The 15889-nt window shown below is 43.1% G+C and overlaps 1 protein-coding gene across 5 annotated transcripts in view; it reads right to left on the reverse strand.

The window, feature by feature from the left end:
• The window catches only part of ZNF516 (zinc finger protein 516), a 109426-nt gene that overhangs the window by 47067 nt on the left and 46470 nt on the right, over positions 1-15889 (reverse strand). For all 5 annotated transcript variants that reach the window (XM_087757885.1, XM_087757851.1, XM_087757862.1 and 2 more), the window contains one exon: positions 12248-14278. In XM_087757885.1, coding sequence (XP_087614011.1) covers positions 12248-14153 — 1906 coding nt within the window. In that variant the 5' untranslated portion in view covers positions 14154-14278. The remainder of the gene's footprint in view (positions 1-12247; positions 14279-15889) is intronic.

Below are 15889 nucleotides of genomic sequence, written 5' to 3' on the forward strand. Positions count from 1 at the left end.
CTAACGCCATGACACCGCTTATGCAAACACAACACGCTTACCTCCAGCTTACTTCCTTATGCCATCAATTCAGCTTTTTTTCCAAGGCTGCTCCTAAGGCTCCCATTTGCTACCATCCCTACATAAAGCACCTACGGTTTGCAGCCGACAAGAGCCTGCACCCAGACCAGCCCCTTGAAGGGACACTCTTCTACCCCCTCCTTTGGGTCAGAACCGCGTGATCGTCGCAGCAAGCTGGATCAAAGGGAAATGCCCCCAGCCGGGTCCCGTCCACCGCCCCACGGCACCCAGCTCTCGGTAGCGCCAGCACGGGCGCCTGGTTCGCCCACAGCACCGCTGCGATGCGTCGGGAAACGGCACTTTGTCTCACGCTAAATTCAGACCCTCAACAAAAGAAATTTAGATTGGTTATCTTACAATGTATATGCAGCGTGATACATTCAACACTGTGCTGCAGACCAAACATATTCACCTCAGAAAGCAAATTCACAGACAGGGCAGTTACTGCAGAAGACCACATTTCTGGCCTGCAGTTTTGCGTGCCCTCCGTTCCCCGCTACGACAGGGATCTCTGGAGGGCTGCCAGCATCAGAGGTCTGCTTGGAAGCACCAATGAGCTTGCAGGAGTTGTTGTTTACATCACTTGGATGCATCTCTAACAGTAACACATCAGCCCTTTCCCGTTTATATATGCTGATCTGTACTTGTTACGTACACTCACACACTTTCTGAATTTTTGCCTTGCCTTGCCTTTCTCAAACCTTTTTCAGCTTGATGGAGTTTTTAATTAGATTATGTTTTTGGCTCATTCCAACCTTCACCTCCCTAGGTATCGTGTTTCTTTCCTTTTGGCTTCTGAAAGCCTCAAAGAAAGTTGCAAAACTGGAATTTGAGTAAATACTGTGTGAAGAGTACTTTCCATGATGCCCTGGTTGAGTGAACTCAGTATTTCAACTTAGTGAAAATATCCTAAGAGATTTAAAAAAAAATTCTTGCTCTAATATAACTGACCAAGAAAGGTCAGTCTAGCAGAAAATTTTACTAGCACATAAAAATTTCATTATGCATTAATAACACCTCATTTCCGTTACGAGCCTTAATGTTAGGCACTTGCATGCTGATAACACCAGAGATAAAAAAACCCTAATGACTTCACTTGCAAAATAAAGTGATTATGTTTGAATTATAACTAACATGTCATGTCTGTGTCTACAAACCAATGAAAAAAACAACACTCCATATTTCCACACAAATAACAGCATTGAGGCTTCCTTGTCAAACATATTTAGCACTACAGTAGCAAGCAAGAGATCCTCACTTACATGCATCCATTTTGTCCTCCCAGAACGATCCACGTAAAGATTAGTTTTTTCCTGTTACAACTTTACTTGCCATTCTGTATTTGTCTTTTTTTCTTAAGGCTTCTCCAGGCTTCAACAGTACTTAAGGTTAAGACATTTCTGGGAAATTGCTGTGCATGTGGATACAGGCATGTTTAAGGACAAGAAGCTTCTGCAAAGTATTACGAGGGGGTTTAGGATTAATGTGTTCCATGTGCAGTGTAAGCTGTACTTCCTGAATTCTCTTTTAAGGGAAGAGAAGGATCTATTTGCTTCATTATCTAGTAAAAAAGGCTTTACTACCTACTGAATAAAGGCTAAGTCACGGAAAACTGAACACACCTTTGGCTCAGTGGTGCTACACACCTAGCAAAACAGGCAAAAGGCAAAGACCAAATGCAGCATCTGCTCATCTACTTCGGGGTAAAGCAGGGATGGGAAGAGATGAAGTCTTTTACATCCCGTTATCATCCCGATCCATTGCACTCAGTCTTTCGCCATCATGACACTGGTATGCAACCTCTATTGTTAAAACACACTGAAAATGTTTCACGGAGTGGCGGGGGGAAGCCGTTTAGACCCAAGGTTCACATTTCCGAAAGAACCCATCTATTTCCCTTGTGGTTGTGCTCCCCCCCCCCAAATATTTAGTTTTTGCTGACAGCAGCTTGCCTCAAACGCTATTTAAGCAGTAAGACATCACAAGACATATGCTATCCTGAGATAACACACACCTCTGAAGTGCTGTTAGGTGTAGCTGATGCCTTCAGCTGCCTGATGAATTTGTTATCTCAAAGAAACACAAGGTTTGGGAGTGTCTTATATTACAAACTAAACCCAAATTTAGTCTTAAAAAAAATAAATAAAATAAATCAGTGATTTTGTATCCTTTCAGGGGGAAGGAAAAAAAAAAAAAAAAAAAAAGAAGAAGAGAGATCTGACTTGGAGTTAACTACCCCTACCTTATGGCTCCCAAACAAGACTAAAATTACAGCTGTGATATGACAAAACAAAAATATTTTAATGGCTATTTATTTTTCTGTTATTTGAAGTAACAGAGATAATGAAGTAATAACAGAGGTTTGAGATTACCAACCTGGAAAACGAAGTTCTAAAAAGCAGGAGGGCAAATCTTCCCCCATGGGTCTTGTACGAGGAGGAGTATCTCATGCTCTAAATCCATGTTAAGTAAGCACCCATATCCAAGTTACAATAAGCATCAACTGAGAGAGTACTTTTGTCTTTCACATGGACACTTTCTCAATAGAGATTCTGCACTTTAAAAGGACCAAGTGTTGGATTTTTGCCCTTAGCATCACTAAACCGTAACCGAATCCATTAACAGAGTATCCACAAAAGACGATTCTGAGACTTGCTCCTCCCCTATGCCTTATCCTGTGTAAAGTTTGTACGCTACAGTACATTTCAGGATATGCAATTTACACTGGCATCGATTACAGAAAAGAAAGATTTCTGTATTCTTCTCTAACCTCAAGCCATTAGGTGCCAAGTGGTTCAACAAAGCAGTTAACAATGACTCCAACCTGACTGCTCATATGCTTAAAATCAAGCCAGCAGTTATGAGTTTTGCTGGATCAGGGCCAAAGCATTCAGCAATTTGCCAGTTCAAACCCATGCTGTCTATAAACAAGGAAAACAAATTCACCATGAAAATATGTTCCTTACATGTTTACAAATCCATTCCAGGCACTGAAAACCACGTCTAGATATTGGTCACAAAATATAGCACAGTAGCAGTCACACACCAAGTGCAATAAGGATCCAAAAGTCTCATTCAAGGACTAGAGCACTGAAAATTATAATGAAAAACTCTGTGTTCCTCCACAGTTTCCATAAAATTCACTACATGTTTTACATCTCCCCAAAAATCCAGGTTTGCTGCTAATAAATCTTGTAGGCAATCAAGAGAAAACTGGGAATAAAAAAAAAAAGTTATTGGTGCTCTCACTGTAAAGTGTTCCCTTGACTGCAGCTAAGTTGCTCTTGACTTTTACTGGTATGACTGGTACCATGGTCAGGCCCATTCAAGTTAAAGCAATCCAGTGCTTGAATGAGAGTACTGAGTTAAAAAGCAGTAAAGTGAAGTCAAGTGACCTGGTAAAACTGGTATTTGTAAAATACACCTGCAGAAAACAAAGTATCTACCAACGCTAGGCCAAACCGCGTGTTACCTGTGCAGCCCTGGGACTCCACCAGGTTTCAGCTCCCGCAGAACGTAGCCCACCACATCCACTAAGACCATCTACTGCCAAACCCAACACGGTAACAAAGAAAACCTGACTCTCGGTTTAAGATGAAGGGCAAACTGTGAACCATAATGTTAAGAGCAGCAACAACATCTCAACGACATCTGCACAAGTCCCTCGTTAGCAGTCTTTTACAGATCAGTAGAACCCCACTAAACGCAGCCGCTGTGCTACCAAAATATTTGGAAATCAGATTAAAAACACTACCATTGCAATTTTCATTGCCTGAATCTTGTTTTACTAGCTGGGGGGAAGGGAGCCCTCACTCACTAATCAGAAACTGCTAGAAAATAAAAGCACACCACAATGTGATCTTACAACTATAAATGTCACAAAGCAGTATTTCAGATGCTATAGCCTGATGTAATAGAAACATCCAGTACTAAGAAATACCGGAATTGCTAAACTGGCTTTTACAAGGCAGCAAGGCCAGGGCAGGTGTCAAGAAGTGAGGGTTTTGAGAAAGCTGAGTTACTGTGCAGCAGGATTCCTAAGTGCACATCCCCTATATACAGATGTTTATAATACTTGCTGAAGTAGAGCTAAAAGCCTACTATAAAATCTGGTACCCCTGTGCAAGTGACTTAAACATAAGGGGGTATTTTTGAATGCATGAACTGAAACCAAGATGGCTAATAGCTTTCCACACCTTTGGAAGTATTTTTTTTAAATGTTAGTGTTTGGTAAGCATGGAATGCAGATCAGCAATTCAGGGAGGACTAAACATAGACACAAGCAATCCTTAGAAGCAACTCTTGTGCCAACATTTCCAAAAGCTGCAGAAGTATGAAGAACTAATCTTGTTTTGGGCACCTTACATAAGCTTCAGGGCAAAGTTTATCCTACTATCACCTACCTTCAAGAAACCACACTCACTTCCTTGCTTTCTAACAGATAAAATAAAGGCTGGGTAAAGGTATCTCTCCCTTAGCATCTTGGTACAAATTTTCTTCTAAGCTGAGCTATGCTGTGGTCACTCACACCACAGACCTACAGCTACAATAAACTGTCTAAACAATACTTCTGTCTAATTGTCTCTCTTGTTATTGTATATGGTAACCTGCAAAAAAGGAACACTAACAATTAAAGCTAAACACAGTAGGCGTATCTTTGCCATGCTCTATCAAAATACCCTGCATAAGATTCTTCCGTACTTAAACAAGACCCCCACTAAAACATTTGCAAGGAATAAAAGCAGTGCAACAGTTGGATTAATAACTTCAAAATGCTGCAAAAGAAGTTCTGAGCAACAACAAAGGCAATCTCTGTCATGAGAAGCCATTCATCTACTGAAGTATCTCAAGCTCAGCCAGCAAGCCTTAGTTCTGACTTGAGCTGACTGTGTTATCTGTTCCTCATCACCCTGCCCCATTGCGAGAGGAACTTGAATTACTGTTTTAACACTTGCTGGCCACCCACATTACATGAGACTGAGTAAAACAGGACCTAGTAATGCAGAGCATGGTAATCAGGAACAGAGTGGAAATTACCCAAGATGCCTACAGGGCAATCGTTAAATGTTCCTTAGTTGGTATGATGTCAGGGTAATGTATAGCATTAAAGGGTACAGATTGCATTACCCCAAAGCATTGCTGCCCTGTTCCAGTCAAACACTTTTTGCATGAGCTTCCCGAAGCGCAGGTTCCACCATCAGCCTAAAATAAAGAAGGGCCAAGCAACTTCACGATTGTGAGGGACACATGCCAAGGGAGGTTTTAACCACACCTCTAGGCGTCCTATGGCTCTTCTCTCTCTCTCTCCCCTCGATACACACTTCAGTGATTCTGGCTGCCAGAATTTTTCTTGTTATCCATTTCCTTGCGATGATCACTATAATTTCTGTTTTGTTCTGTTCCCTCAGTTCTTCCCATTCATATCAACCCACAGTTAAAGATAAATTAAAGCAAAAAGCTATTCCTGATGGCAGCCCCACATGAATATAGTCACACATAGGAGATATCCTCTGCAGTCCTGAGGAGCATACAAGAGCCCAAAGGGGAGGGAAGAGGTAACAAAGTGCTGCTGTGGAGATACACACAGGCCTGTACTGGTCAGAAATGATGCTCCAGCCTGCAGTGCTTTGCAGAGAAACTTCAGGTTATGAGCATGTGGCTTTGCTACGCACATCAGGATTGGACTACGTGCATTACAGCAAGGTAGGTATAAAAGAAAAATTTCTGACTGGTATTATTAGGCACGTTCAAACTAGGTAACTGATCTAGTCCTCCATCCACCAAATTTGCTTTAAGGAACAATCTGAACTTTGCAAGGTCCCAAACAATGCCTAATGGATCTTACTTCTGCAAGCACATGGTCCTCGCCTCTGCCCAGCTTCCCCTAAGATTTGAATCATCATCTTGCTGTGTTTGACAGTCCTGGCATTAATCCCACTGACATTAACAACCAAAACAATTAGTTGGGGTTGAAAAGTTGAGGGGGTTTTATATTCCAACAACCACTCCTCAGCAATGCCAAAAGTAACTGGTGAAGTGTGTAGTCAGTGTAACATTTTTATCTTCTTGTAGGGATCAAACAGAAACCACTGAGACACTGTTCTTCCTTGAAACTCCCGGACTCCTCCTCACTTCTTGGAAGCCCGGGGCAATAGTTACCAATTGTCCAGCACCGAGACATTCTCCAATTTGTTGTATGCTTATTCTGCAACATAAATATGCTAAATAACTTCAACATACTTAAGACTGCACATACAGAACAAGATCTTCATTTGGCGTAAAATGTCCAAACAGCACTGCCTTCAGTGGCATTCTACTGTGGTATTTACAGTAAGTGAGAGTCTGGTGTAAGAAGTATCTACAGTGTAATTATTTAAGATATATAGTAAAAATGTTTGATTTTTAAATAGTGGAGACCACTTCCCTTGCACACAGAGGAAAATTTTCTCATATAAGCAGAACAATGAAATCCTGGTACTGGATACCGGCAGCTGCGTTTCATGCTCTCACTTTGGCAACAGAAAACATTTACTAGGACTCTCTTCTTTGGAGTTACTATGCATTTTTATTTTTCTATTTTCACTTGCTTAGCTGTTTTATTCTTACTGTTCCTCTCCTCCCCCAAATTACAGCCTTACCATTTTACTGGAAAATTAAAGCAACTCTGGACAATTTTTACTTTTCTTTTATTTTAGATCAAAACCCTGATGAAATTAGGTACTTTTCATTAAAGTTCCAGCTCTTGGATTTGTTGTAATTTATATCTGAGCAAAACAAAGTCCAAATTTACGCTTCATAAACCTCTCCTACTCTTCTTCTTGCACAAAACTTACTAACTTCGTTATATTTCTATTCAAGCTTTCCAATTTACATATAGGGTTTTCTTATAACATGCCTGGGATAAATGGTATGTGTTACATCCCCCAGTCTGTATAACCTGTAAGCGATTCACAGGCAGCTGTCTCTTCTCCTTCAGTTTACTGATAAAGATACTAAATCAGTGTCTGGCCATGGATTTCTACGAGTTTTTAAAATGTAACAAACTGAAACAAAGAGCTCCAAAACCAGGCACTGCTCCTTTTAATTTTTTTTTTCCCCCTCTGTAAACTAAAACCAAGGAAGGAGCTGAGAGTTCAGACTTTTAAGCAGATCGATAACAACAAGCCGGTGGGTCCGCTGGCAGGTGTGGACAAGGTGAGCTCCTGCTGCTGTCTCCCATCCACGTGCCTGCTCCAGACCTTCTGGTTTTCACATGGAAATCCTCTCGGAGCTACCCACCTCCAAGTGCAGGGTGTCACGAGCCCTCACGGCTTCAGTGCAAGACACCCAGCACCCTGGCACTGCCTTGTAGGGTTTGAACCCCAACACCATCCCACGCCTCTTTTCATCCTCCCCTCCTCTTCGAAACCTCACCACAGGGCACAGCTCCCTTCACCGAGGTCCTGCTCCTCCCTGCCTTCCCCCATTCCCCCTTCTCTTCTCCTTGTACCCAGCTCCCACCTCTGGTCTCGCCCCTTCATGGGGCTCTTCTCCTGAGCAAGTCCCACCATGCCACCAGTAATTCCCGACACAAACCAAATGCAGCCACACCACCGCTGTTTTATATTCGTTGTTTGGTTAGCAACTTTTGTCCACCTCATCTAGTCAAGACTACGAGCTCCTTGGGCCTAAAGCTGTGCTTGTACAGGGCCTAGCACAACAGTGCTCACTCGCAATCAGCCCCTTCCTGCATTAGCCAGCATAATAAAACCAGCATGTGTTGAGTAAGAGTGAATCAGTCTCTCCTTAAAGCATTTCAAAAATCAAGAGTCTGACAGAAGGAAAAAAAGAAAAAGAAAAGGAAGAGAAGAGGCAGGAGAGAAAGGAAACAAAATGGAGGAGATGGTTTTCACCAGAGGCAGCATTCCCTCTAAGGTGCAACACCCTCTCCTGTCACTGCCATCCTTCCCTGACAAGGTCAAGCTAGAAGCAGCATTCCTCTCCTTTATTCCTATGTAACACTCCTTTTCGTTTTCTTTTCTTTTTTTTTCCCCTCCCTAGATTACTTTTAACATTTATTTCCTGCCCAGTCTAGCGCTTACATACAAAAAGCAGCACCTCTATGGCACTCCCTTACCGACCGGAGTATCGCAGGCCTGCGCTCTTACTATGTGTTTGCTGAGCACCAAGTGGTATTTAAATAGTTTTCACTTTTCTTCATCTTCCCACCTGCCAGCAGCAGTCACAGCCTCAAGAATTATGCTTCCTTCTTCATTTCAGGACTGAAATAGTTCATAGTGCCTAACGTAACAAATTGTAACACCCTCACTGCTAAATACACCGTGACAATGAGGGGGCCCACGTTGAGCCTTAAAAATACTAACCACTGAATGCACACAGGCTGAATTATTTCTTTAGCATACCTAAAATTGTATTTTAGTTGAGAAGCTGAAAGATTTAAAAAAAAATAGAGTATTTTCCCTTCCACTTTTATCAACACATGCATAATCCCCCTCTACTCTCTCAGCCATAGCTCTGGGGATTTTTTTTTTAGTTAAAAATGAAAATCACACACACAAAAAAAAAAGCCTCAAGTTGGGGAAGTGCTGAGCAACAACTCAGAAGTGATTCAAACAACTCTGGATGCAACTCAGTGGAAATTCAGGTACAGTTTGCCAGTGGCTTGAATGCCAAATAAAAACGAGCACTCATCTCGGGCAGGAAGATCTTGAAAATATTTAAAGGCTGCTCTTAACAGAGTGAATATGCTCCCAGCCACCTTTTCCCACATGGCTGTCACATGAAGCATACGTACATCATGCTTATATCTTTGTATGACAGGTATGATGTGGTACACTGCCCCTGTGACTCTAGAAAACTAATTTCTACCCTCCTTCCAACAAGATGGAAAGCATTTTGTAACCAGCTACCTTACCCCCTGGCAGGTGATAAGGTGGGTTTGCAAACACTAGCCCCATGCCTGAGAAATCATTATGTTACTCTACATACACAGCAGAGACAAATTACCAATGTGTTAAGAGCAAAGAAGTGCCTACCCTGGAGGCTCTCAACCCCATTTCACATGCAAGGTGCAATTCTTGCCCTTTTCCCAATGAGCCCTCTCAGTACTTCCCAGACCCAGCCACCCTCAGCCCCAACATCTGTTGGCCCTAAGTGACCACGGAGGTGCACTGCCAGCTTCCCTGCTGCAAGACACTGTGTGGCAACAGGACTGCTCAGATTATTAAGAATTAAATGCACAAAGAAGTACTTCCAGTTGAGTCAAGGCCACAACATTCAATACTTGGCGGTCTCAAGGCCCTTTTCTGACGCGGATAACACAGTAATGTTTCAAGGGGGGGGGGGGGGGGGGAATATGAAAGTAAAAAAAGATACAGCTATTATATAACCTTATGAGTAGCACAAGATTTTCCTGACCACAGCCTGAGTAAAAATAATACCGTAGAAGGCATGTCAGGAACAGGAACCAAGAGCGCTGCTCACCCACCTCCACTGGGGAGGGATGCTGTCCGCGGGGCTGGAGCACGGCTCTCGACGGAAAAGCTTCACCAGCAAGAGTAACTACAAAAAGCCGCAGGAGAGGATAGCAAACCACAGCACTTCTAGGACAAAACGTGCTTCAAGGCCATACCAGAACACCTGATTTTAGCAGGAGCGTACATGAGGGCAGAATCTGGCCTGCATTCTGTACCCCTTAAGTTTCTCTTTGTAGGGGAGGGAAAGCAAGCCTTTCGAGTTAAAGCAGCAAACTGCAGAAGAGTAAAACTAACCCTACAGCCTGCTGGACAGCAGCACCCCAGTCCCTTAGAAAATAACATAAGGGCATTGTCAGTAAATCTGCATACCAAAAAGAGGAAAATGAGAAACCCAAGTCTTGAACCTATGAAAACTCCTTAAAAAAAACAAAAAACAAACAAAAAAACAACCTACAAACTTTCTTTTTAATCCAAAAAATCTTTGTTACTTGTAAAAAACGTTCACTTCATTGACACAGTGATTTTATTTAAATAAACTCTATTAAGAAACAAGGGTAACATTTCTCTTGGTCATAAGATTAAAACGTTTCTTATTAGCCAGTTAACTAATTGACTAGCTCTTCAGATGTGACATTTGCAAATATAAAATGCAGCAGCCACCCTCCCGGCCCATTAATGCAAACATACCCCTTTTCCAAGATGCACCTTTATTTAGGCCCATCAGTTTGCTGCTTCTTTACAGATAAAGAAGATAAAAGACCAATTTGGCACCCAAAGAAACGAGTTTCCAGGTGTTGGCTAGTGACACTGGTTAAGCCAGTCACCTTAATTCCTGCGAGAGAAACTGCTGTATGACTTTAACTCTCACCTTTCAGTCCTGCAACAAGGGCTCAGAGCTTGAGTTGAGGCAATAAGTGGGACAGGCAAAGAGATGAGACAGCTCCTCTTGTTAACAATAAAGTGCTTAATACGGAGAGTGCATAAAAACAGCTTTCCTATTTGAACATCATGTGAAAAAGTGTTTCAGTGTTTTCAGCCCGTCTCCAGGGAGATGGTTTTCCATCACAGCAGTTTCCATAAGGGCACTGTACATTACACCAGTAAAACATGGCAGCCTCATTTAACTCCAGACAAAGCTGCAGTTTTATCACTGCATCTTGTGTCAACTGTACAGAGGTGTTTCAGGTGGCAGATGATGGATTTTTCACATAAACTAAATATGTATGCTTCACAACAACTTTAAGTGTCAAAAATCCAACAGCAGATAGGAAAGTCAAGTTTTGAGTCTTTTAAATGGGCAAGTAATCATAGTGAAAATACTTAAGTCAGCTTGTCGTTAGGACTTTTTGGATTGTAGTTTATGGAAAGGGCAAGAAAGCACAAAAAAAGTGGAGTTCTTGGTTTAATTTACATGTCTGTCCTAGTGTGGAACCAATTTGTCCATCAGGGACTTGCTCCAAGTTGTAGCAAAATCAAGTTTAGGACCGTTCTTGTAAGTTTTAAAGACAAACAGATGGGTTTAATTTTTTACCATTTCAGTCCTTTGGAGCTCTCTTCCCTCTTTGCCTTGCATTTTCAAAGTTGTACTGCCAAGCAGCGTCGGCCCCAACTTTAGTTGTCCTAAAACCATGGGACTTTCACGAAAGAAGCTTAATGACAAAAAAAAAATAAATAGACCCAACATTGCTTCAAAACTTTATGAAAAACATGTAACTATTAATACACAATTCTGGAAAATGTTGCTTTGCTGCTGCGTTGTCTGTAGCCAGTGGAGAAAGCACAACGTTATATAAAATCCTGGAAGAACGCAGCTAACTGAATAAACCCACCCTCTTCCACAATGGTGCAGATTACTTCATCCGCGATGATCTTGAAAATTAGTTTTACTTTACAGATAACTATGTTCTTCACAACAAAAGGAATGAAAATGAGAGGAAAACGTTATTGTTTGCCAAACAGAAAACAAACCAAAAAACAGCACAAGGCTAGTAAGGAAAGAATGGTTAATCTCAGATTTCTAAAAGGGTATTATAAACAAAGACTGGTGAACAACAAAAATAAAATATTTAAAAAAAGATACAAAAGTGCTTAATGGTGTTCTTTTAAATATTTACTTTGCTGTTATTTGGAGAATAATTTGTTCCATTTAGCAGTGTTGGGCTCAAAGGACCGCTTTAATCCAGAGAGATTAATTATAGCCTTTGGAGTTATAAACACAATTTGGGAAGCGAAGCAGAGAAGAGGAGAAACGATGCCTCTCACGCTGGTGATTAACAAGTTTACGTGCTTCGGGGCTACATCACACAGACTGCGCCCGTGCTACACTTGCACACTACAGGCAGAACGGTGCACAGGACACCTATAAATCAGGGAAAAACAGCCCTTGAGATCTCCAGGGGAGACACTACCCTACCCTACAGCATTGCTATACGCAACCAAGATACTTCTCAGGTGTTCTTCACCAAAATACAAGTTCACCTGCACCTTATGAAGACATCCTCTGATCTCGCTTTTACTACTTGCACCAGAAACGACCAGTCGCCACGCCAAGACAACCAGCAGCGCTCAGCAGGCACAGGACCCCATCCATGCTGCCTTTAAACCTCTCATGTGCTTTCGTGCCATCTCTCCCTCTGCTCATCACCGTGTCCTGCACCGGGAGACACGGGGACCAGTGACAGTGAGCAGGGCAAGCCTGGGAGTGATCTTACCTAGCGAGGGGTCAGCTGCTCCCTCCTCTGAGCTCTCCTCGGCCCCCTCCTCCCCCAGGCCAGAGGTGGCCGAGTCCTCTGGGGCGGATGCGGAGCCGGGGGTGCTGGGCCCACTGACAGACCCTGAGTCCCCTTCCTCGCTGCTGGAGCCATAGCGGTCAGGCTGGGCAGCTGTCCCGCCCTCGCCACAGCTCCTCCGCTCCTTGCGGTGCACCCGGGAGTGCAGCACCATTTGGTGGTAGGTGCGGAAGATCTTCCCGCACTCGAAGCACTCAGTGGACTTGTTCTGGGTGGCCCGCCGGCTCTGCCGTGAGGCAGGGCGGTAGTCCAGGTCCCCCTGGGCAAGCGGGCAGCTCTCCCCTGGCGGAGCACTGCCGGTTTTCTCTGGGCGCCCGCTGGTGCAGCTCTTCTTCTTGGGGTTGCTGGAAGAGCTGGGCGAGTCCTGGTCTCGCTTGCGCTTCTCCTGGTTGACAAGGATATACTCTCTCTTATCCTTGTCGTAAGTCACGTCCGCATCTGCCAGGGCCTCGTCCCATCCCACATACTTCACATACTCCGAGGGCTCTACTACTTTTCCTTTGGTGGCCAGCTGCCAAGCTTGGTAGCTACTGACTGGATCCAGCTCGGCTACTCTTTTCCCAGGCTGTCCTCTCGTAACTCTATCCAGCCCTACAGATGGCCTTAGATTGAGACACTGCAAGAAAACCTGCTTCGTTACCGAGGAGCTTATGCTTCCATCAATTAAGCCCTCGGCTTTATCCCCGACACTGCCCCGCTGCGCCCGGTAGTGAACAGCATTATGCGCTTTCAGGCTTTCTGTATTTGTAAACAGATTTCCACACTTGGTGCAAACTTCGTACAGAGACAGGCCCGTCACAATCGTCTCCTCCTGTATCACGTCGTTGATAGTGGCTATGAGCTCCAAATCATTTTTTGGTTTGTTTTTGTTCCCGGTCTTGGGGCCGTGCGACTTCATGTGGTTTTTGAGAAACCAGGGCTCTTTGAATCTCCTGCCACAAATGTGGCACCCGTGATCAAATGACCCCCTGTGCTTTTTCATGTGAGCTTTGAGGAACCAGGTTTGACTAAAGGCCTGGCCGCAGACTTCGCATGGAAACTCGCCTGCGCTCAGCTCGCTTTTGCAGTTCTCGGCATAGGCCTCCCCATTTGGGACCTGAGCTGTTATATGGTCCTTCTCTATGTGGTTTAACAGCGTCTCCTCCCTCAGGGTCATGTAGCTACACAACCTGCACTTGAACGGTTTGTGGACCTGGTGCAGGTGCTGCTCCAGGTCCTTCTTCCTTTCAAATTTGTTTTTGCAGAAGGTGCACTGGTAAGAGGTCAGCTTGCCATCCTCCTCGGCTGGCGCTGCCTCCATGACCTCCTTCTTGCTGCTTCTCAACAAGATCTTGCTGCTATCTACCTGAGCGGTACCATTCAAGATCTTGTTGCAGGCGGACGTACTTTTAGTGGGGCTGGTGCACCCGCCGAGGCCCTCCGAAACTCCCATCTCCCCCAGCTGCGCCTCTCCCATCTCTGCCTCGTGCCCCTGACTTAAGGTGCCTGTTCTGTGACTACGGATGTGGATCTTCAGGTTGCCCTTTTGGGAAGCTCTGTGATCACAGTAAGGGCATTTGTAGGGCTTCTCGCCCGTGTGCTTCCTCATGTGCTGCGACAAGGAGCTCTGAAAAGGGAAACTTTTACCGCAGATGCAGCAGCTGTGGCACATGGTCTTGTCAGTGTCCATGTCGTTCTTGCTTAGCTTGCCTGGGCTGGAGGATCTCCGTAACTCCATTTCTGCCTCTCTACTACGATCCATCTGTATTACTGCAACATCGGGTGCGCGGGGCAGGAGGACAAAAGCATGTCCGGCAGCAGAGGAGGGCTGGACCGCGTTTTCAATCATACAGTTCTGCAGAGAGATGTTTTATTGCTTCATTCTCAGGGTAACGTTTCTCCTTTCAGCTGCTCCAGAGTGTCCAAAGAGCCAATTTACTTCCGTGTGCTCTGTAAGCGGATGGTATAGATCACCTGAAAGAAGAAGAAAAATCACACAAATGTATGGAAATTCTGTAAGTAGATTCTTAAATATACTTAAACCTATTGATATTTTTAATTCAACAGCTTCCATCACTCACCCCGCATTCAGAAGTGTACTATACTACAATTTATTGCACCAGAAAGCAGCAGCTTCTCCTTTTGCTGATATTCTAGACTTCAATGGCAAGCATCATTAATAAACAAGTAAAATCCAAAAAAACAGCAAACATTCATTTCCATACACTGACATCACAGTATCTTTAAAAAAGTGCAAACTTTAAAAATATTTTTTGTTTCAAAACCAGGCAGAAGTGGCTAAAAATACACCTTAAATGAGGAAAACATTTCTTGAGGGGGTTATTACACTTTAAATTTGTGGCTTTACCATCATGTGTAATTTCATGTAAAATACTTACTTGCCAAAGATAAAAGGCTTTCCTAGAGACTTTAGCAAGTATCATATTCCTGCTGCCAACTGCATTATTTTGCGTCTCAGACAGCTCTGCTGTGCTTGATGTGGCATGCACAGAGCAGGCGCGGAGGCTAAGGACGCTCAGTACTTTGATTAGGGAGAAAACAAGAATCCAGAGCCTGACAAAGCATTCAGGAAAACTAAAAGTTATTTCCTGATGGACGATGAAGGAAGAAAAACCTTGAAGTGTAATATTTAGTCTCAATCTAACAAAGCAAATGGATAATGTGCGCAGGTATCAAATGGTCTTAAAAGTCAGTGATTTATGTCAAGACGACCTACAGGAAACCACAGCACCACCCACCTCAATGAAACAGAATCTTAACCATAAACAAACAAACAAAACAAGAAACAATTTTGATTAACAAAACGGATTAATAAATGTTTAAAAGCTTTTGTATCTTGTCACGATTCAATGCAAGTGTCAATATCTGCCTCAGCAATGCAAGATGCAACACACCAGCAATTCTCCACCTTGCACACGGCAAAAACAAAAGGTTAAGATCTCCATAGATGGTTTCTTTTCCAATTACCACACTGTAAAACAAAAATCTTCCCTCCTTCCCATCCTCATTAAGTACTACAAACACCACATGACTAACATCAAAGAATACTGTATTCTCTAATAGAGAGAACTAATCTATTACTATATTAAGAAAACATCAGCTTCTTAAAACATAGCTAAAAATATGCAGAGCAATAACAAGACTATATATTCACACATCCATCACTTGGCCTCTATGACTCAATAAATAAAGAGCTACAGATCTACAGTTGCAAATTTCAAGGTTTCTCATTGTATTCACTTCTGAGTCTCTTCCATATGTAAATAAATAAATAGTCTAACCACATCACCAGCATGAGCCTAAGAAAAAGCAAGGTAAAACTGATGCAATGCTCATCTCAGTTACACACTATAAAATAACTTCATTGTGTTTAAGTTAATCGAGCCCTCTTATTTGCTACGAGACCATTCATTTCTGGGTTTGATTTTCTGCATATCTAGTATCCGTTCAGCATGTTAAGATTTATCAACAGCATCTACCCAAACTACCTTTTCCTCAGAGAGCTGACAGTAATATCTAAGGGACATGTTACAAATGCAATTTTATTTCTTGAATGAAGCATTT

This window comes from Nipponia nippon, unplaced genomic scaffold (assembly GCF_047370975.1).
Source record: "Nipponia nippon isolate SJK-2023a ecotype South Korea unplaced genomic scaffold, ASM4737097v1 scaffold_1, whole genome shotgun sequence".
NCBI classification, from domain to species: domain Eukaryota; kingdom Metazoa; phylum Chordata; class Aves; order Pelecaniformes; family Threskiornithidae; genus Nipponia; species Nipponia nippon.